Raw genomic sequence first — 23,199 nt, forward strand, 5'->3', positions numbered from 1 at the left:
ATTTTAATACGTAACTGTACATTACTTAATTTTACAAGTTACCTGCACTGAATACATTCTCAATGCGCATACCGTCATGTATGTTAAGTGTCATTGTGCTTTTGTGCAATACAGATAAAATATGTATGTGTTGTTACGCGTCGTACTGTATTCCTATTATAAACTAATCGAATGAGTACCATGGTAGATCTGCAGAAATACACATGCAGCTGTGTTGATGCATGTGTATGATGCATGTGTAGGTGGGCTCTGCGACTGCACCTCAACGCAGCCATCTAACCCGCTAATCGTTGCGATGCAGACGATCTTCCGTATGATCACCAGCCAGCTACTGCTGACCTCGGTGTGCATCTTTGCCATGCTTCGCAGCGGCGTCAGGATGCTACCACCTGTCGCTCGTCAACAGTCGACCCGGGATGACCGTGCCGCCAGGGGAGCAGTGGCTACCGGAGGTCAAAGTATTGTAGACGGCCACATCATCAACGACGTCAACAGCTCCGCTGCATATAAAAGCGCACCCGCCGCCGGCACCGCCCCGTGGGCTCTGTGACTGCACCTCAACACAGCCATCTAACCCGCTAATCCTTGTAATGCAGGTTAGTAAATCCTACGCGCTGTTTGCAAAAAAAATAAACTAGGAATTATGTCTTTGTGCAGTTGCCGAGCCCACGGTGCTGTCTCGCCATTGCCGCCGAATGTGTTTCCGTTATTCATTCCTTGTTGATGTCAGGAGATGTAGAAACTAACCCTTGCCCTGGCGGAAACGATGCCGTGTTGACAGAACTTCAGAAAAAAGCCGCAGGCCAATCCAAAGTAATTACCGAAGTACAGCGCCTCAAATCTCAGCTAAACACTACTGATAGAACAGTAACGGGTCTATGCAAACGGATGACCGACCTAGAAGCACACTACCAGGCCCTTATTCCTATCCGAAACGACATCGAAAAGATGCGGGCAGACACAAGCAGCATGTCTCGCAAGATCGAAAATTTATAAGACCGCCTAGACGACGCGGAAAATTGATCACGTCGAAATAACCTCATCTTTTATGACATCTCCGACCCTACCGATAGCAAGACATGGAACGATTCCGAAAAAATAATTATCGATTTCTGCCATAATAATCTAGGAATAACCGTAGGACCTCGTCACTTCGAAAGAGCTCATCGCCTTGGTCGTCATTCGTTCGGTAGAAATCGTCCCAAAATCGTAAAATTCGCATGTTACAAAACAAAGCAATCGATCCTATCAAATGGCCGGAAATTATGAAATACTAACTTAAGCATTGGAGAGGACTTTTCGCTCTCCGTTCGACACGCGCGAAAACAATTATTAGCGTTTGCCAAGGCTAAATCTGCTAAATTCTCCTTGCGGTATAAAACCCTGCACATCAGTCCGAAACGGTATATTTTTGATAAATTGTCTAGCACAGTAAAAGAAATCACATAGCAGTCGTCCTGTCACCATGTACCTACAAACCGACAACGCCCGGCACTTGCCAAACCACTCTCATTTTCCGTGATATTTGCTAACACGTGCAGTTTACTTCCGGAGCGCGAACTCTTATTGAACATTGTTCTGTCATCCAGAAGCAATATACTGGTACTAACTTAAACTTGGCTCAACGATAACGTTTCGGACGCCGAAATTCTGACTGACTTACCCAAATTCCGCGTGTATCGTAGCGACCAAAAGTGTACTCGAGGGGGTGGTGTTCTGGTCGCAATTCACCAAGGTATATTATGTTCCGTTGTACACGTCACATCCGACATTGAATCATTATGGCTCATTTGTCACGATCCTTCCCTAACAGTACTTCTTGGCGTTTATTATAGACCACCGCATACCAATCCACACTTCTGTAGGCAACTAAACAATAGCCTAAGGCAACTTGTTGCCACTTACCCCAACGCTGGCATCTTTCTCTTTGGTGACTTCAATTACCCGAACATCGAATGGCATAACCTAGGAATTTTCTCAATATTATGTCATGCAGAGGCTAAAAACTTCATTGCCGTATCTTTAAATTTTAACCTGAGTCAGTTAGTCTCGGAACCAACACGCGTTACGCAAGAAACAGCAAACATCCTAGATCTAATACTAACTAACAGTCCTGAGAACCTTTCATCTATCAGTTATCTCCCAGAAATCAGCGACCATAAAATCATACATGCCCTATTTTCATTCAGTTCTGCTCCAATGTGCACATCCACAAAAACATTATGCCTTTACGACCGGGGAAACTACGATGCAATAACTGCAATAACACCTTTTTTCTCAGCACAAATCAGTGTTTCCCACTCGCACAGTACATGAAAACTGGTCAATATTCAAAAATATATTAAGTGTGCTCAATAATATGTTCATTCCGAGGGTTACCTTTCATACTAATCACAATAAGCCATGGTTTTCTGTACGTTTGAAACGGCTGGTAAACAAAAAAAAACGGCTCTTCCGTTCGGTCAAACGCCGTCACACGCGGAGTGACTGGGATAAATACTGTGAAGTTGAAAAATCATATCTAGTTGAGATCCGGAACGCCAAGCATGCATTTTATCACGATGACTTACCAAAGCTACTAACCAGCAACCCCAGGAAATTTTGGCAACTTTTAGATCCAAAGCAGACTCCCGACATCACACTGACTAACGACGCGCATGAACCAGTGACAGACCATGAATGTGGGGAAATATTTAACACCGCATTCGCATCTGTCTTTACTCAAGAACTTGACGCACCTTCACAGTCACCATCAGTTAACATCGAAGCATTCATGCCAACTATCTCGTTTTTCGAAGAAGGCATTACGTCCGTAATCGATAACATGAAGCTTTCATCATCAGCCGGTATGGACTCAATTAATTCTAAGCTACTGAAGAATGGTAAATCAATTTGTGCCGCCTATTTATCTTTGATTTTTTCACAGTCACTCGCCTCGGGAATCATTCCAGATGACTGGAAAACGGGGAAGGTCGTTCCAGTGTAGAAACCAGGTAACAGAGACTCACCCTTGAACTACCGCCCCATTTCGTTAACTAGTGTATCATGTAAAATCATGGAACACGTCACTTACTCTCAAATAGCAAGTTTCTTGGACTCATGTAATTTTTTTCATCGATCACAACTCGGATTTCGTAAAGGTCACTCCTGCGATACACAATCAGCGCTCTTTCTTCACGACTTGCACACTAACCTAGACCGTAACATGCAGACTGATGTAATTTTTCTAGACTATGCGAAAGCGTTCAATAAAGTTACTCACCGCCGCCTTTCGCTAAAACTTTCACACCTGCACCTAGACCCTAACATTCTTCGTTGGATTGAACAGTTTCTCACTAACCGTTCTCAGTTAGTCTTTGTTAATGGCCACCTATCTAACTCTCTCCCAGTCACATCAGGCGTTCCCCAAAGATCTGTCCTTGGTCCCCTTCTTTTCCTAATATATATTAACGACTTGCCCGACCATGTAAGCTGCAGCAGTCTCATGTTCGCGGACGACTGTGCCATTTATCAAACTATCAGTAACCAGCATAATCACTTGTATCTCCAAACCAATCTTAACAATGTGCTTAATTGGTGTAACACATGGTTAATGACCCTTAATCCTTCTAAATGTAAACTTGTGTCGTTTTCTCGTCGCCACAGCCCATATCGCTTCCAGTATTCCATCGTTAACACCGCTATTGAATCAATACCATCTTGTAAATATCTTGGAATAACCTTGTCTTATGATTTATCATGACGTACCCACATCACTAATGTAGTTACGGCATCTAATAAAGCACTTGGTTTTCTCAAACTCCATCTCTGCCTAGCCTTCTACTTATAAAATTACTTGTGTACAAATCTTTAATCAGACCGAAATTAGAATATGCATCTGCCATATGGAGCCCACATCAAGCTTATTTAATCAAAGCATTAGAAGCGGTACAAAACCGTGCTGCCAGATTCATTCACTCATCTTACTCATACGATATCAGTAGTTCATCTTTGAAAGCGAAATCTGGACTGCCACCCCTTTCTTTGCTTTATCGCAAATTATTTCATTCTTTCCTCAATCAGCCACACTATATAGTAGCCGCAGCACGCATATCTTATCGAACCAGTCATCCATTTGAGGTTTTCCGCCCATCATCGCGCACCACTGCTTTTTCTGCCTCGTTCTTTCTTCGAGCAGCCACGGACTGGAATGGTCTCCCCCGGGACATCGCCAAAACCGCCTCATCATCTGCCTTTCAAGACCGTATTATTGATCATCTTCAATGATAAAACAACCCTTACTGCTTATTGTTAACCTAAATAAAACCCCACCCCTTATGTAATGCCTCTCCTAGAAAGGGGGGCCTTTAAAGTAATAAACTGAACTGAACTGAACTGAGCATACTTAAGCATAGAACTTGACATTCACTTAGATTGGTCGTTGCATGCATCTAATGGAACATTATCAACTTGGAGCAGCACCTTTTTATTTGCCTGCGCGAGCAAGCTGAAAGAGTAAAGTAAGGTTCATATACGGCACGAAAGGTATAATGATTCTGCCACCGCGCACTTTTTATGGCGTTTATTGCTCAGCATACCTTTTCTAGCATTTCTCACTGTAGTGGAGCCCGATGCCACTGAATATGCTTGCTGTGCACTCAATTTATACTTACACATAAGAAAGCAGTTAGTTATGCATGGTGCACACTGTATGTTGCACTCTTTGTGAAATTTCAGTCATTCTTCCTTGTGTATTTATTTTAGGCTTCCGGGATTGCATTTCCTCCACAGAAAGAACAGCTTCGCCCCACTTCTCTCGAAGGCACCAGTCATCTTAGCAGCTGAAGATGATTGTGCAAGCAGCAGTGACGAGTGGTTTTGCAGTTAGAAGTGTACCTACAGTGACATTACATTATAACAACCTTAATTACACTAACTTGTCAAATGTTCTCTTTTTTTAATGTCGAAATTTTCACTGCGAGATGTAATACGTGGTAAAGGTGTTTCTAGAAACTCGCTTACTCTGTCTACGTGTTTTTTTTCTATTGTATAGGTGTCAATCAAACATCATACGCCTCAGTCGTTCGCCCGACTAGCGCAAATATTTTTGAAAGTTGTGGAGATTTATTGTATTCAAAACAATGAATTTTTAGTATAGAGAGAAAGAAACTTGGTCACGTGACTTGTTTCAAAATTTTGCAGAATGCCATCAGAGTCCTTTTTTTCCGAGTTGCAGTTTTTCTATAATTAAGACAGATGTTAACATAGGGGCTTAATTGTGTTTTGCTTCGGCGTTATGTTCGGTTGAACCTTACGCTACAGGTTGCTGCTTGCACTACTGTGGTGTGGTGCGTGCGTGCGCGCGCGCGTGTGTGTGTGTGTGTGCCTTCCGCGTCTTTGTCGTTTACGGCCCAGTCTACGTACACATACATACACTGGTCTCGTGCGGCTCATTCAAGACCATGGCACCTTATTTTGTCAGCCGCAGAGAAGGTTCATATATGCTTCTCCCTGAGAACAATGGAGGCTTGGGCCAGTTGGTGATGCATATTTGATGGAATGAAGTGCTATGAACGGCTCTCCTCAACACACAAGTCTAAGCGTCACCTCCTGTGTCTCTGCTTTTGTTGCCTGTTAATTGCGCTTCATTTGAACAAGTATGCTCATCCATATAACTGTCAGCATTTCAAGAAGGTTTTCAGTGTACACCCCTCTCGCATGGGTATGCTTCATTCAACACCCATAGTTTAGGGGTGTTCACAAACACCTATTAAAGTAGTGTGTAACGTTTCTTTACACCCTACGGTTCAGGGTGTTTCTAAACGCATAATTGTTTAGGGTGTTCCTAGACCCCCTTAAAGGGTGTTGCCCATGGGACAAAAGAAATACACCCTTATGGGTGTAAACTTTTTAGAGTGTATGTAAGCAAACTTTCTTTCCTAACTATACAGAAAGTCTGGACAAGGAAAGGCCTGAAACCAAAACCGTGCAGGTAAAATTTCACTGGGTAGAAATGACACAAGATGAATGAGATTCGAAGTTCACTGAAAAGGGGCTGTTGCTAGACCACATTTCGATCATCTCCATAAATCGGTAGCTAGCTAGGAATTTCTTTCAAGAGAAAGGGTATGAAATACACGTGATGTGTTTCTTGTGGCTGTTTGCATGCGTGTTGACATACATAATGAAAACTGAAAATTTTTTGTGAGGTGCCAACTTAAACCCCGTTCCTAAACCAACTGGTGCTACAAGTGCACTTCTCTTGACAGGTGCGAGATTGTATTGCCCGCGGCGACATCACCTGTTGATAAGGTTTTCCATACTACCAAATCAACTAAGTGTAGATTCGAAATTTTCGGCTAATATCGATCGCAGGATACTGGCGAAGAAGTAGGTCTGAACTTTCCCCTTATCCTAATTCTTGTTTAGACAGTATCTTTTAGTGAGGAGTAATTCAATTTGAACTGCACAGATTGAGCGAGCTGTTGATACTGTGAAGTATATTATGACATGTGGTAGGAAGCAACTTCCTAAACATATTTGATACACTGAAATCTGAGAATTACTGAGGCAAACACACTTTGCCGAAAAATAAGGTGATGTAGCGCAATCTTTGTCTGTGGGATTGTGAGGCCATCATCATATACACGATCACAAAAATTAAAAAGTTCTATTACCATTCCTCTACAGCTGAGTCTCTTAAAATTATTATGACCACCTAGTGATTGCGGAATAAAAAGGAATGAAATGGCGGACTCATTATTTCAACGGCATTGCATAGGCCAATACTTTCGTTTTTTTTTATTGAACGGTATAACTGGGATAGTATAGAGAAAGTTTTTCTCCGTACAGACGCCATAGAATCGGAAACACCCGTGGACATTCAAAATTGTACATTCAGAATTTTTGAGGAATAGCGAGTGTTGGTCTGGCAATATCACACCAGAGTAGTTTTTGTTCAGTCAACTGAAATAACTAAAACACCATTTTTGTCATTTTGCCGTCACAGGTTCCGAAAAAAAGACTCCTCATTTTCTCATTCGCTAAGCTAGGGCTGAGTGTCAGAACTGACAATATGCTTAGATTTGGTGCTTCGGCTCTCGGCTTCAGCCACGGGGGATTTCTGATTCTGTTTGCAGTTTTCTTCAAGGAACAAAACGTGCGCAGCTTTCAGTTCCTACATGTATGATTAATAATAAAGGATGATTTGGCAAAGCGCGAAAATTCGGTGCATTAGCACTAGTTTGTGGAGCTACATTTATTATTTTCTGCATGCAAGTCGCAAAATGCGAAAACCACATTTCATGTCAAAGCCGCCGCATCCACCTCCCGAGAGAGTGACAAAAAAAATGGGGGGAGGGGGGCACAGCCTTTGACGTCGTGCAGAGTGGAGCCTAATGCTGCCACGTGGGCAACAGGTTGCGGACTTCTGGCGCACACACTTAGGAAATGCGCCCCCTAGGAGAAAAATCATAATTGGTAATCGAAAACGAAACTTTTTGTACGAGTAATTGCTTCCCATTGCTATATTACTAATACCTATTATCTGTATTATCAAACAAGCTAGTAGTCACACTCTTCCGAACACTCTTCACACTCTCGAAAGCATTCTACAAGATTACCTATCCTTGGATGAAAACGGGTGTGCAATCTGATTGATGACGACCACAATTTCCAAAGGCATTCATACACGTACGTATCTTGCAAGCAGTCGAACTCGGAATATGTCTATAATTTAAACTCAACGAACTTGGCAAATGTAGAGAGTTATCCGCACCTTGAGGTTATTTTTCTAATGCTCTAAATTGGTCGGATCACATCACACGCGTAGTATCTGACTTATCAAAAAAGCTTGGTTACATCCGAGGAACTTTATGCCTATCACCTCCTACAGTTCATAAAATTGATTTATGATTGATTTGTGGGGTTAAACGCCGCAAAAGGACCATATGTGTGTGAGAGACGCCGTAGTGTAGGGCTTCGGAAATTTCGACCACCTGGTGTTCTTTAACATGCACCGAAATATAAGCACATGGCGCTGCAGTATTTTCGCCTATGACGAAAATGCAAGCCGCCGCCGCAGCGATTCTATACTGCAACTTGCGGGTCAGCAACCAGGTATCTTAGCCACTAAACCACCACGATGGGGCAGTTCATAAAATTGTGTACGTAACCTTCGTTCTTACTAAGTTCGAATACACCTCCTATATTTGGAGTCCTCACAAAACCTTCCAGAATAATGTGTTGTAACTTGTTCAAAATAGGGCTGCCTGGTTTACTACGTACAATTACCATCACTAATCCGGCATCGCTTTTATTAAGGAGTCTTTAGACTTGCAGAGTCTAGCTGACAGGCATCAACTTTGTCAACATAAACTATATTGCATGAGCTTATTTCGTAAGTATTGATTATTTTTCTCACTTCCATGGCTCTCTCTTACTTGCTCTATTCCGCTACTCTCGCCAAAGATTTAGTTGCAGAAGCCTCCAGCGCCCTTTCAGTAGGACCGTTGCATTCAATAAGTCATTTCTTCCTGTTACCATCAAGGAATGGAATAACCTACTGGAAGCCATAGTCTCACAGCGTGGTTTGTGCGCAGACAAACAGCTACTAACAGCTCACCTGAACTTGAAAGCCTATAACTCTACCACGGCATATGCGTATAAGTGCATTTTATACGGGTCTGTTCTCACAAATTGCAAAAGTATTGCTCCTGTATTTCTACAGTATTGTTCATTTTATTAGTTTTTTGCATTCAGTAAAACGTTCTCACCCTTTATGCTATACCTCGATAGGCCCTTAGGGTATAATTATTGATGGTAATAATGATGGACATTACCAATTATGTAATACACTGACACTTGCTTTGCTGAATTTTATTCCATAGGTTGGAATGTCGAAGCTTCCAATAAATTCGGTTCGGTTCACGTGGGACTTTTTCGGCTCAAGGTCTTCTTTTTTAGTTAACGATGAATCCTTTTCTTCAATTTTCGAGGCTGTGCATATTTCGAGGCTGTCCATATGTAAATCATGAAAGGGATTCAATATTGTATATGTGACGATTTTCGCTGCGATGAAATGAACACAAGGCATCATTAATGTCGTTCGGAGGCAGTGCTCTGAGATTTGAAAGGAAACTTCTGCCTAAGCCCTATTGCTCATGAACAATAACAAAACAAAGTGTACTAAGAAAATTTTGTTGCTTTTATTTTTGAAATACAATCTTCATTATTTTGCAGGCACTGGAGACATTCGAATTCAGTGCGCTTTAGCGGCCGCCTGACGCGTACGCAGAGCTGGGACATGAAGGCGGGTCGCAGGCCGGTAAGTTATCTCAAGTCTGAGGCAGTGATAAGCTGCACTGCAAAATTTCCGCGCACTGTCATCGACTTGCCTTACCTCAATTTGAACAGTATTCTGTTTGCATTGTTTTTGTTTGAATAGCTTCTCTGTGCATGGCAATTATCAGTGAAAATGTTTTGCAACGGGATAAACTCTGCAGACGGGGTATGATGCAGCATGACTGGCAAGGTACAATCATTAGCGAAAACACAAAATGCTGTTTTCGGCAAAAAAAATTAGTGGTATCCATAGTAATTTCCTTGCGTGAATAAATCAATATCAGTTTTTGAATTAGTACTATGTTAATACATTCAAACAATCCGAGTGGTAAGCAATCAGAAAGGTTAATAATTTGCTGACTGTTAAAATGCCACCTATTATACTATGAACGATGGCTTATGGTAGTCATTGAGAGAAAAAAGAAGGCTGTGGGCGGGTGACAATAAAGGTTAATAATTTCCTGACTGTAAAAATGCCACATATTATACTATGCACGATGGCTTATGGTAGTCTGAGAAAAAAAAAGAAGGCTGCGGCCGGGTGACAATCCCCCATAGTGGGTATGTGCCACGGTCGATGGATGAACAAGAAGAAGCAGTGATTTTCGCCGTTCCACTCTACTTTTCTCTTTGACGACAAGACAAGGAGACTTGAAAAAGCAAGAAGGCAAGCAAATAGCCGACGGGAGTACAAGCGACGTTGTTTCCACGATACTACAATCAACAGATTTTTCAGCTATGAGAACTACAGACCAGGTAAAGGTTTTATGCGATTATGTTGTTTGAAATGACGCCGCGATCGACTGGTAGATGCTCACGAATACGTCATCGCCGTTTAAAGTCGAGCCGCCCGGAGCTTAAGAGCACTTCCGCCAAGATCAAGGACTGTTGTATTTAGTATTACCGCGATAGCGTCAGAGAGCTCGTGTCGCAGAAATTCCGCCATTGGCATCGGCACCATTGGTTGTGAGTGAGAATCGTCCGTGGGTAAAAGTCGAGAAAGAAGCAAATAATATAAAAAATAACATGTTTGGTCTCATTGCTGGTTGAACCTTGGCCATTGGCGTGGCAAGCAATTGTCCTACCACAAAGCCACAATGTTACATGCAGCGGTTTCGAGAAAAACGCTACACAAATGTCATGTACTGAAAGGAGTCGCCTTAGCTTATTTTGTTCGGTAGGTGTCTCAATGAAAACGAGCGCATTCGGCGATTTGTAGGCGTATTTGGGAGACCATCAAACTACGTCAAAAAAGGCTGGGATAGTGCAGCCATCACCACTTAAAACTCAAACAAACTTTCAAACAGCTCTAAAAAAGGACAAATTTGTCGATCAAGCGGAAAACATATTATGCCTTTCCAGAGGCGTTGATCAAGCCAACAGCAAACGCTCAATAATGTGTTGCCATCTCTGAGGCATTATGAGACTCTTCATGCTCTGATGAGGCGAGTGCGTGGCGTACATCTTGGAGGCCATGCGACTCTTGTTTCAGATCAAAAACCTGTATGTACCATTCGCGCGCACGCACGTAAGTGTGTGTCTATGTGCCATCTGTGAGACATTGTCAAAAACGTGTCTCGACTACAGCAGACCGCCGTTCTAGCAGAGGGAAGTGCCTACACTGCAGTCATTGCATTACAATAGATACGGCGTGCTAGCGCACACGCGTTGGTGATTGATTGGTTATTTGGTGGTGTTTAACGTCCCGAAACCGCCATATGATTATGAGAGACGCCGTAGTGAAGGGCTCCAGAAATTTTGACTACAAGGGTTTCTTGAACGTGCTCCCAAACAGGAGCACACGGGCCTACAGCATTTTCACCTCTGTCGAAAATGCAGCCTCCGCAGCCAGCATTTGATCCCGCGACCTGCGGGTGTCACCGGTCCCGTTAATTAGGAAGGCGATCGCCGGGCTAATTCCAAGGGCCGAAGTATCGGCCCCCCGAACCGCACCACGGAAGCGTAGACAATTTAGAAGTGGTCCTTTTGGCGCGCCAGCGGATGCCGGCTGTGGCCCAAATAACAAGTCAGAGCCAAGAGTTGATAAACAAACAAAATTATATTCTCAATAATGGCAGATCGAAAACAACTCACAAGAATGCACACTCCACAATAGTTGCATACAATATGTCACCAATCAAACAACGTGCTACACAGTACAATCAGCCACACTCGAAACAACGGACACAGACAACAATACGCACTACAATGCAGTCCCATGCATTGAACAACCAAGATGTTTAAAGACTAAAGAGATAGAAAACCTATTCAGTCCAAAGTTCTTGGAACAAAAATCTGGATCATACTCTTCCGAGGATCACTCACTCAAAGTCCAGCGTTGTTGTCGTTCCGCTGCCCCCGAAGTTTCTCTTCCAGGAAACCTCGCGTCTTCAATTGGCCGCTCGCCAAGCACCAAACTTCTTCGCCGGAAACACGTCGGCTTCACACACGCAGCGGTTGCCACGTGTCTTCGCTCGATAGCGGTAGACACACACTCTTGCCTGTAGCTCGAGTCGTCACCCCTCAGGTGGAAATCATCGTCTTCTCCTGCTTTGTCTCTACGGGCAAAACCTTCGCCGACTACACGGCGGAATTTATACGCGCTCTGGCGCTAACTTCCACCTTCTCCTGATCTCTCGTCTCGGCTGCTCGGCTAAATACCTTCCGCGCGAGATTCCAGAAAGTTCTCATCATTTCGTCGGCGCGATGCGCAGCGAAGGCTGGGGGAAAGGTCGAGACGATACGAGGGCCGTCCGCGACGGATGACTCAACCCGGCATCACCACGCCCCTTTACATCTAGAAATTTCGAGGGCTTGCTCGGCCGCCGAGGTGGAGGTTCGTCGGCGAACTTGCGCTTCCGAGGGGAGAGGAACGCGTGCCCAGGGAGTCTTTGGATGCTTGTTTTCTTTTTTCTTTTTATCGTTGACCTCGCGGCGTCACTCTGGCGTTTCGTCGCGAGAGTTTGGCGGCGCGTCCTTTTTTGAGCGCTCGTTTCGTGACACTGCCCCCCACTTTAAGAATGTTATCTCGTATTATTCAAAACCTCACAAACGGGCGCGAACACTCCCCACACTCTCAAAGACTGTAACATAGTCCGTCGCTCATGACACGTCACATTCACAATAGATCACTCAATACAATTGTACATTACAATTCAATCTCACAACACATAGAATATAGACTCAGGTACATGAATACAATACTCCATCACATACTTCAAGCAATACAAATGTACAAAGGTTTGTCTTTACAACAATTGTGCAATACTATACATCACGTCACAGCCCAAACACTTCGACACTTGTGACACTGGATAACACAACATTAACGCAACATATGGCACTCAGCACTGCCAAACACATCCATCGTGAACTTTCTTACAGCGCAACACCAGAAAAACTACAGGACAGGCAAGGAGTAGAACAGAAAGAAAAGACGGCGCTGACTCACAACTGTTGTTTATTGGAAAAAACGGGGTGAAAATTACTGGCAATATATATAGGTCCCGGCAGCCTACATCACAACATGCGCAGAATACGAGGTGCACCGAGGTAGCGTTATCACACTCATGGCAATAAACAAGCTTGGCCTAAATAACTTAATTCTTTTTCATGCAGTGTGACGGATGATTCACTAACGCACTTGCTACCCCTAATCTTTATATGATATGCCTCAGCGATTTCTCTAGTTATCTGGTTAGGATGTTTGAAGATGATGGTGGTTCCCTCAAAAATGGGACGACAACCGCATGACCTGCAATGTTCCGGCAGATGAAGTCGCGCGATTCCTTGAAGAGATAACTCATGCTCTCTTAAACGGACATTCACACATCGTTTCGTTTGTCCCACGTACTCCCTGCCACACGATAATGGAGTTAAATACACAGCTTTCTTTACGCATGCGATGTACTTGTTTTTATGATTCACAGCGCATCTCCCTTTGGCCTGTTTGTCCCTCAGCGCATTATCAACAATCGGGCAAATGCGACCTACCTTATGTTTGGCGGAAAAAAGAACGTCGACACCATGCCTTGAGCCTACATTTTTCAACCCATGCGCCAATTTGTGTACATAAGGAAAAACTGCTCTTTTTTTTTCCATCAGAATTTTCTTGAGCTCCTCTGCGTTTCACGAGCTTAACGCTCCGAACCATAGACTCACACACAGACGAAATCACCTTGTCGGGATACCCAGCATCTACTAAGCGTTTTACCTGGTTATTAAAAGCAGTATTCGACACGTGCACACAGGATTTACTGAGCGACGCATTTAAAATTGTCTTTGCAATCGCTCTCTTCACAATCTTAGAATGGCCAGACTTGTAGTTTAAGATAGGCTTAACTGATCTTGGCTCATATTTCCAACACAAATGATCTTTACCAAAAGTTAGCTTTAGGTCAAGAAACTGTAGCTCGTAATTTTTACTAACTTCGTGGGTGAAGGTGAGGCCTATACCATGCTGACTGAACAATTTAAGAATGTGGTCAATGTCCTTATGGTGAATGTCATTGTGGGAAAAAATTACAAAATCATCGACGTAACGAAAAACAGCACTGCAGCACTTACTAAGGTGACCTTCCAGCTGCCTGTCAATGTAGCCTGAAATAATGTCACTAATAATAGGGGCCACGCTGGACCCTATGCAGACACCAGACTTTTGTGCATAAAGATCTCCCCGCCACGACACAAAGGTACTTTCAAGGTAAAATGACAAAAGTTCAAGAAATGATTCTAAAGAAATACCGCAACCATCGATGAAAGATTGTTCATCGTTGTCAGACACAATGCAGGCTTTTACGCATTTCATAACCTGGCAATGCGGAAGGGAATAATATAAATTTCCACGTCAACACTGAAAGCACTACGTAGGCTCATCGAGTTATTTTTGAGGTACTCGCACACAGAATCAGAATTCGGTATGCGGAAAGGGTCAACAATATTCAGCCATGCTAGGTTCTTTTGCAGAAAACGTGAAATATCTAACTGCCAGCTACCTTTTTCCGAGACTATGGCCCGGAAAGGCATGTCTTCCTTGTGCGATTTCACTGTAAAGAAAACTTCTAACTCCAGGTTTTTCGCCCTGTTTACGCTGGCAGCCAAACGTTGCAGATTCATTCCTTCTAACAAGGAAAGCGCTTGGTGTTTTACTTCTGTGGTCTTAACACTGACACGCCTGAAATTTTTCTTAACTGCGGCCTCGCTCTTCTGTGAATACGCTTCAGAATTCATAATGGCAAAGTATCCCTCTTTGTCGGCTACTAGTACATGCAGTTTGTTTTCACAAAGAAAATCAACTAGCGGCCTTAGTGAGTCCGTGCCCCCCCGCGCCTTTCCCGTTCTGGCGATGGTATCAACACATAGTCTCGGAAAAAGGTAGCTGGCAGTTAGATATTTCACGTTTTCTGCAAAAGAACCTAGCATGGCTGAATATTGTTGACCCTTTCCGCATACCGAATTCTGATTCTGTGTGCGAGTACCTCAAAAATAACTCGATGAGCCTACGTAGTGCCTTCAGTGTTGACGTGGAAAATTTATATTATTCCCTTCCGCATTGCCAGGTTATGAAATGCGTAAAAGCCTGCATTGTGTCTGACAACGATGAAGAATCTTTCATCGATGGTTGCGGTATTTCTTTAGAATCATTTCTTGAACTTTTGTCATTTTACCTTGAAAGTACCTTTGTGTCGTGGCGGGGAGATCTTTATGTACAAAAGTCTGGTGTCTGCATAGGGTCCAGCGTGGCCCCTATTATTAGTGACATTATTTTAGGCTACATTGACAGGCAGCTGGAAGGTCACCTAAGTAAGTGCTGCAGTGCTGTTTTTCGTTACGTCGATGATTTTGTAATTTTTTCCCACAATGACATTCACCATAAGGACATTGACCACATTCTTAAATTGTTCAGTCAGCATGGTATAGGCCTCACCTTCACCCACGAAGTTAGTAAAAATTACGAGCTACAGTTTCTTGACCTAAAGCTAACTTTTGGTAAAGATCATTTGTGTTGGAAATATGAGCCAAGATCAGTTAAGCCTATCTTAAACTACAAGTCTGGCCATTCTAAGATTGTGAAGAGAGCGATTGCAAAGACAATTTTAAATGCGTCGCTCAGGAAATCCTGTGTGCACGTGTCGAATACTGCTTTTAATAACCAGGCAAAACGCTTAGTAGATGCTGGGTATCCCGACAAGGTGATTTCGTCTGTGTGTGAGTCTATGGTTCGGAGCGTTAAGCTCGTGAAACGCAGAGGAGCTCAAGAAAATTCTGATGGAAAAAAAAGAGCAGTTTTTCCTTATGTACACAAATTGGCGCATGGGTTGAAAAATGTAGGCTCAAGGTATGGTGTCGACGTTCTTTTTTCCGCCAAACATAAGGTAGGTCGCATTTGCCCGATTGTTGATAATGCGCTGAGGGACAAACAGGCCAAAGGGAGATGCGCTGTGAATCATAAAAACAAGTACATCGCATGCGTAAAGAAAGCTGTGTATTTAACTCCATTATCGTGTGGCAGGGAGTACGTGGGACAAACGAAACGATGTGTGAATGTCCGTTTAAGAGAGCATGAGTTATCTCTTCAAGGAATCGCGCGACTTCATCTGCCGGAACATTGCAGGTCATGCGGTTGTCGTCCCATTTTTGAGAGAACCACCATCATCTTCAAACATCCTAACCAGATAACTAGAGAAATCGCTGAGGCATATCATATAAAGATTAGGGGTAGCAAGTGCGTTAGTGAATCATCCGTCACACTGCATGAAAAAGAATTAAGTTATTTAGGCCAAGCTTGTTTATTGCCATGAGTGTGATAACGCTACCTCGGTGCACCTCGTATTCTGCGCATGTTGTGATGTAGGCTGCCGGGACCTATATATATTGCCAGTAATTTTCACCCCGTTTTTTCCAATAAACAACAGTTGTGAGTCAGCGCCGTCTTTTCTTTCTGTTCTACTCCTTGCCCGTCCTGTAGTTTTCCTGGTGTTGCGCTGTAAGAAAGTTCACGATGGATCCTAACCAACTGGCCCGACTTACCGTCTTACTGCCAAACACATTCTGGTTCGACCTCAGCACTTATCCGGTGCATTTCGAGCGGCGCTTGCGCCCTTTCTTGCGGTGCTCTCTCGATGTCTTTTTATGGTTTTTGCTCGTTTTGTTCCGGCGAGCCCCTTCCAACGACAGTATCTGAGGCGGCGTCTCAGCCATCGTTGTCACTTCCGACACTGCTAACGGGTCATGACGCTCAACCGATCCTGCCCGGTTATTCACCCGCTTGTCCATGTCACGACATGGGGCCTGGCTGGCCGACTTCGCCACCTTTACACTGTCGGTCGGTTGAGGTCGTGCCGACGCAAGTCCAGCTGCCCAGCACGTGAACTCATTCAACACGATCATCTTCGCATTCGCTGTTTCTTGCGCCGAGGCTTCACCTTGGGCTCGAGTGAGATCCTGCACGGGATTTTTCTCCGCTGTATCTCGCGGTCCATGTGTCGGCGGGGGCTCCATCTTCGGGTCTTCCCCCAAACGTTCTGGTTCGTTCGGCCCTCGCGCCCCGTCGATGTTTCCGATGACGAGGTCGTACAGGGGGGTCGTCATGCATAGAGCGTTAACCTTCCCGCTGAAGTACGGGGTTTCAACCTCAATCTCTGCTTCGGGAAGCATCCGAACCGTACTGTCAATTAGGCAAACTGGTTTCGTTTTGCCTGTTAACTCACTTTCTCGTACCAAATTTCTCCGCACGATAACAGTGGAGCTGCTGGTATCTCTTAACACCGTAACCTTCTTGCCCGCAAAATTTCCAGGCAGCGTTGGCATTCCCTTCGTGACACCGTTTGGCTGTTTTATCATTACAGCACCAACAATAGGAATTTTCTCCCCATTTTTCAACTCTACGAATCCATCGGTGACGGCATTATTACCAGATTTCGGTGCCGCTTGCACACAGGATACCTGGTGAGTTTGACTCGTTCCGTTTCGACATGCATCTGCTTTGTGCCCAGTCTGACCACACTTGAAACTTTTTACTACCGTAGGGCTCGTAAAGTTAGTACGACAGTTGCTCGCGCGATGACCCACTCGGTTACACAGAAAACATCGCGGAACACTCTCCGGTGCACGCTTCTTTTGTTCGGGTGCCGAATTTTTCGAATCTTCGGGACACTCCTTCTTGACCTTGGCCAAGTTAGTTCCACGTTGCGCTTCCAAGAATTGATCAGCCAATTCAAGCATTCCTTCAAGTGACTGAGCCTTCCTCTCTTTCAAGTACAGCGACAGGCTCGGGTGGCAACTAGCAAGAAATTGTTCTCTAATTAGGAGCTCTCTTAAGCTCATCGTACTCCTGCACTGTCCCTGAAAGTTCAAGCCGTCTGTCGAAATACTGGCTAAGTCGGGCGGCGTACTGCGTAGCCGTCTCACCATCAGCTGGCTTTCCTGTCCGAAATCTGTCCCGGAATCCTTCCACAGTAAATCTAAATCGCTTCAGCAAAGCAGCTTTCACCTTTCCATAGTTGGCTGCATCAGTCGGCGCCAGCCTACCGTACACACTAAGCGCTTCGCAACTCAAGCAAGTACTCAAAGCAGTTGCCCATTGATGTTCCAGCCAATTCTGGCTCCTTGCAATCGTCTCAAATCTGTGAAGGTACGCGTCAAGGTCGCCCTTTCTTTCATCAAACGCTACGAGCAGCTAGCTTGGGTTCAAGCGGAAGCCATGATCTTCCCGTTTGCTGCTTTCAACTCTAGCTTGGACGGGAGTTTCACTTCGCTGTTGCAAACGAAGCCGCTCGAGTTCCATCTCGTGCTGCCGCTACCGTTCCCTTTCCTCTCTTTCTTCTTTCACCTGTTGCTCCTTTGCCTCCATTTCTTCTCTCGCCCTCTCAGCGGCCAGCTTTTCTCTCTCCAGCTCCAACTTCAATTGCTGCTCTCTTTCTTCTTTCAGCTGTTGCTCCTTTGCCTCTCTTCTTTCGCCCTCACAGCGGCCAGCGTTCTCTCTCCAGCTCCAACTTCAATTGCTGCTCTCTTTCTTCTTTCAGCTGTCACTCCTTTGCCTCTCTTTCTTCTTTCGCCATTTCAGCGGCCAGCCTTTCTCTCTCCAACTCTGCTGCTTTTTCTTCCTTGGCCCTCTCAGCTGCCAACCTCTCTCGTTCCAACTCAGCTGCTTTTTCTTCCTTGGCTCTTTCAGCTGCTAACCTCTCTCTTTCCACCGCCTTTTTCTCCTTCTGGCTTACCCACTTCCGTAGTTCGGCGCCAGAAAGCCCCATCTTCTCACCAAGAGCTACTAACTTTTCGAGATCCATGTTGTCTCGCAGATAAAGTCTGGCCGTGTGCAAAAAGTATCTGCATCAATCAGCCTATCGGAACACTCTCCTGCGCTCGTTAACGAGAACCCCGAGCAACACACAAAATAGTTCCGATAGCACTATCAACAACTCGAGGCTCTTTCTCACTACTTTGGACACACTGTGCACCAAAAGGTCCTCGTCGCGGACGCCAGACTAATTGTCATCGGTCCCGTTAATTAGGGAGGCGATCGCCGGGCTAATTCCAAGGGCAAAGTATTGGCCCCCCTAACCACACCACGAAAGCGTGGACAATTTAGAAGTGGTCTTTTTTGGTGCGCCAGCGGACGCCGGCTGTGGCCCAAAGAACAAGTCAGAGCCGAGAGTTGATAAACAAACAAAATTATATTCTCAATAATGGCAGATCAAAAACAACACACCAGAATGCACACTCTACAATAGTTGCATACAATATGTCACCAATCAAACAACGTGCTACACAGTACAATCAGCCACACTCGAAACAACGGACACAGACAACAATACGCACTACAATGCAGTCGCATGCATTGAACAACCAAGACACTTAAAGACTAAAGAGATAGAAAACCTATTCAGTCTGAAGTTCTTGGAACAAAAGTCTGGATGATACTCTTCCGAGAATCACTCACTCAAAGTCCAGCATTGTTGTCGTTCCGCTGCCCCCGAAGTTTCTCTTCCAGGAAACCTCGCGTCTTCGTCCCCGAAGTTTCTCTTCCAGGAAACCTTGCGTCTTCAATTGGCCGCTCGCCAAGCACCAAACTTCTCCGCCGGAAACACGTCGGCTTCACACACGAAGCGGTTGCCACGCGTCTTCGTTCGATAGCGATAGACACACACTCTTGCCTGTAGCTCGAGTCGTCACCCCTCAGGTGGAAATCATCGTCTTCTACTGCTTTGTCTCTACGGACGATACCTTCGCCGACTACACGGCGAAATCCCTACGCGCTCTGGCGCTAACTTCCGTCTTCTCTTGATCTCTCGTCTCGGCTGCTCGGCTAAATACCTTACGCGCGAGATTCCAGAAAGTTCTCATCATTTCGTCGGCGCGATGCGCAGCGAAGGCTGGAGGGAAGGTCGAGACAATACGAGGGCCGTCCACGACGGATGACTCAACCCGGCATCACCACGCCCCTTTCCATCTAGAAATTTCGAGGGCTTGCTCGGCCACCGAGGTGGGGTGAGGAGGTTTATCGGCGAACCTGCGTTTCCGAGGGGAGAGGGACGCGTGCCCAGGGAGTCTTTGGATGCTTGTTTTCTTTTTCTTTTTTATCGTTGACCTCACGGCGTCACTTCGGCGTTTCGTCGCGAGAATTTGGCGGCGCGCCCTTTTTTGAGCGCTCGTTTTGTGACAGCGGGTCCGCAGCCAACTACCTAGCCACTACACCACCACGCTGGCGGCACGCGCGCATTTGTGTGTGTGTGTGTGTGTGTGTGTGTGTGTGTGTCGCACACTAAGGGCAGGATTTCGCTACCAGGTTCAACTCTTAAATGCGAAGCTTGAAAGTCTCCCAATTTTATTTCTGTCTAGCAAGGGAAAAATTTGTGCTAGTTGGTGATTCACGCTTGATGACAGCTCAACTACTAAAACAAGAATTCAAGGAATAATGGCGAATGAGTCACCGTCCAAATCTTCCTACGTAGCTGTGACGTCACGAGCAGCGACACTGGTTGCGTGTCCACTTGTTACTGGCGACCATAATGGAAAACGAGGCGGCCGATGTTGATACTGCTCTGTGACCTAATGCTGTCGTCATGCAGGCTTTGCGTCTGCTTGCGCTGTCGTGGCTACGTAACAGGAGCAGAGCTCCAATTATTGCATTTCATCAGTGTATGTTGCCACCTTTTTGAAATTATTCTTAGATTTTACCATGAACTGATGGCTTTGTGTTTGTCTTAAAAAGGTCCGTATCAAAACACAATCCATCCATTGTAGGTAAGAAGAGTGCACGTAATGAGAATTTATTCTTGGACATATGTTCATCACGCCCAAAATATACCCATCACGTGAATCATTACATCTATAGATTGTCACACACAAAGTGAAAAACAGTTGACAGCGATGCAGTTGCGATTCATTTTGTGCAATTGAGTATAATATTTCTTCTGTTGTCAGTATAAGAACAGTGTAGCCAAAACATCTGAACATGTGTAATTTCACCTGGTTGCGCTTTCAGTAGAAAGCTTATAGCATCACAAGCCATGGTTAGTTCTCACTTGTTCAAGTTCATTTCATAGACCAATTTTTTCTAAAGGAGCATCGCAAGTGTTATTGAATAATATTGGATCATTAAAATGTTATGACTTTTGCAGCAAAAAAAGAAAAAAGATTTACAAGCGTAACAAAACAGCCGTTTTGGCAGGTTAGTGACGGTTAATTGTGACTGCAAGAAGTGGGGCACAGTAAGTAACGGGGACTGGAGAAGAACAACGCAGGCGTACACTCGGAGTTGGAACTTTTTTTTGAAGAGGCAACACACATTTTTACCTGGGTCATGATGTTAACGAAGGCAAAAGCTGGTATGTCCAAGATCAAACTGTTTATTATACTGAATGGGGGAGGGTGGATAGCGGTAATTAGAAAGTCCCATTGCAGCATAACACTATGGCACGGACAGTGGTGAACAGAGCATTGGCCGCCGATCAACTACCAAACAGTTAAGCTCGTCGGCAATTATACAAGTACCATCGAAGATTCCAGCGTTAAGTGTAGTGGCCGCGTAAATGCCAAAATATTCTATAATGTACGCGGCGGGTGCGTAATCTCAATAAAATGATTACGACAGTCCTGCAGCTTCTCGAACACTTCAGACACGGATTCCACTTCACATTTGTTACAGGTTTGTATGCGCGTTACACTACCACTGCATAGAAATTATAGTTTTGTATGCGAAGATTACGTAGGGAAGGATGGCGTCACACGCTTTGTGTTGGACGTCGCCGTACGTGGCCAGCCAATCAGCGATAGTCTTGCTTAGCCGCTGGGGGAGGCCATTGATCTCGGTGTGGTACGCTACCGTACGATGGCGGCTTCTCCGGCCGTATTCCAAGATAGCTTCAGTTAGGTGAGTAATGAATGTCATACCTCTGTCGATAATGAGCACCTATGGTGCACCAAGGTGCCGGACAATGTTTTCAACATAGAACTTTCTACCTCGGCAGCACCACTTTTGAGCAGTGCCTTTGCCTCGGTGAAGCGGGTGGGGTACAGATTAGCAAGGACAATCAATGTGATTCCGGAAGTCGACGTCCGGAACGACCCCGCTAAGTCCATGCCTATTAGTGGGAACGTATGGTGAGGTGGGTCAATGGTGCACGTGCAGCTGGCTTAGTTGGTGGTGCCCTCCGTCGCTGAGACTCTCGGCACCTTTTTACCTAGAGGGTGATGTTGGCAGTAAGGCAGGTAGCGCCTTTCCTGTATCACAAACTTGCGTGAAAATTGAAGGTGCTCAGCCGTCGAGTCAATATACAGAGCGTCCAGAATTTCTGGACGTATCGCCGAGAGTACTAACATGAGGTAGTTGGCCCGATGTTGTAAGAAGTTTTTCTTGAGGAGGATGCTGTTCCCCAAGAAAAACGGTGCGATTCCCCTGGTCGATTATCTTACAACAACGGCAGCTTCGCCCTCGAGGTATTACAACAGGCCACTGATTTGAGGGTCCACTTGCTGTCGTTTGGCGAAGTCATTGAAGTTTCAGGTTCTCAAGAAGTAGTCCTTGCCCTCGTCATTCTGTGGTTGTGGGTCAACAGTAGTGTGAGACAGGCAGTTGGCGTCAGAGTGCTTTTGTCCGGATTTGAAAGCGATGGTAACGTCGAATTGCTGAAGTCTTCACATTGCGTCGCGCAAGACGCCCTGAAGAGTCCTTCAAATTAGCTACCCATCATAAAGCGTGATGGTTGCTCACTTTGAAGGAACTTTCATATACGTAGGAGCGAAGATTCTACGTAGCCCAGATGATCGCAAGACACTCTGCTTCTGTTGTAGAATAGTTGCCATCTGCCTTTGATAGCAACCGGCTAGGAAAACTGATAACGCCTTCTTCTCCGTTAGTCTTCTGCACAAGAACTGCGTCTTGACCTACGTTGCATGCGTCAGTAGGGAGTTTTAGAATACCGTTTGCAAGCACTGCGGACATTGCGGGCGTAGTGGGCACCATATGAGTTTTAGAATGGCGTTTGCCCTGCCGCGAACCGCAACGCATGATCGCAGCGACATCGTACCCTTGAAACCGGCACTTGCGGGCCACATGCGGGCCGCCATCACCACCCGTAGCCTCGAAACCAGCGCTTGCGGCCCACATGCGGGCCATGATCACCGCACGCAATTTCATATTTTTTGCGTGCGGTCTGCCAACGCTAACGCCAATTCTCGTTACGACGCATGCGCAGTGGCAGCGATCGCACCACAGGGGCTCGTGGTGCGCTATTTTAACACTCCATAGTGCGGATTTCCGTATCGGCGTATTCGTCAAAATGTACAAGTATGGTAGTGATATGCAGGTGTCATTTCACTTTATGCAATAATTCAACTTGCGCCATTCCCGATACGAATTCCCCGTCGGTCTTCGCG

The 23,199-nt window shown here is 45.1% G+C and overlaps 1 protein-coding gene across 1 annotated transcript in view; it reads left to right on the forward strand.

Moving 5' to 3' along the window:
• The first annotated feature begins 361 nt into the window (after nucleotides 1-361).
• LOC119168528 (neprilysin-1) overlaps nucleotides 362-23,199 on the forward strand; it is a 91,305-nt gene continuing 68,467 nt past the window's right edge. Inside the window, exons 1-2 of the mRNA XM_075890196.1 lie at nucleotides 362-596; nucleotides 9,220-9,304. Coding sequence (XP_075746311.1) covers nucleotides 9,284-9,304 — 21 coding nt within the window. The 5' untranslated portion in view covers nucleotides 362-596; nucleotides 9,220-9,283. The remainder of the gene's footprint in view (nucleotides 597-9,219; nucleotides 9,305-23,199) is intronic.

This window comes from Rhipicephalus microplus, chromosome 3, assembly GCF_043290135.1.
Source record: "Rhipicephalus microplus isolate Deutch F79 chromosome 3, USDA_Rmic, whole genome shotgun sequence".
Taxonomy (NCBI): Eukaryota; Metazoa; Arthropoda; class Arachnida; order Ixodida; family Ixodidae; genus Rhipicephalus; species Rhipicephalus microplus.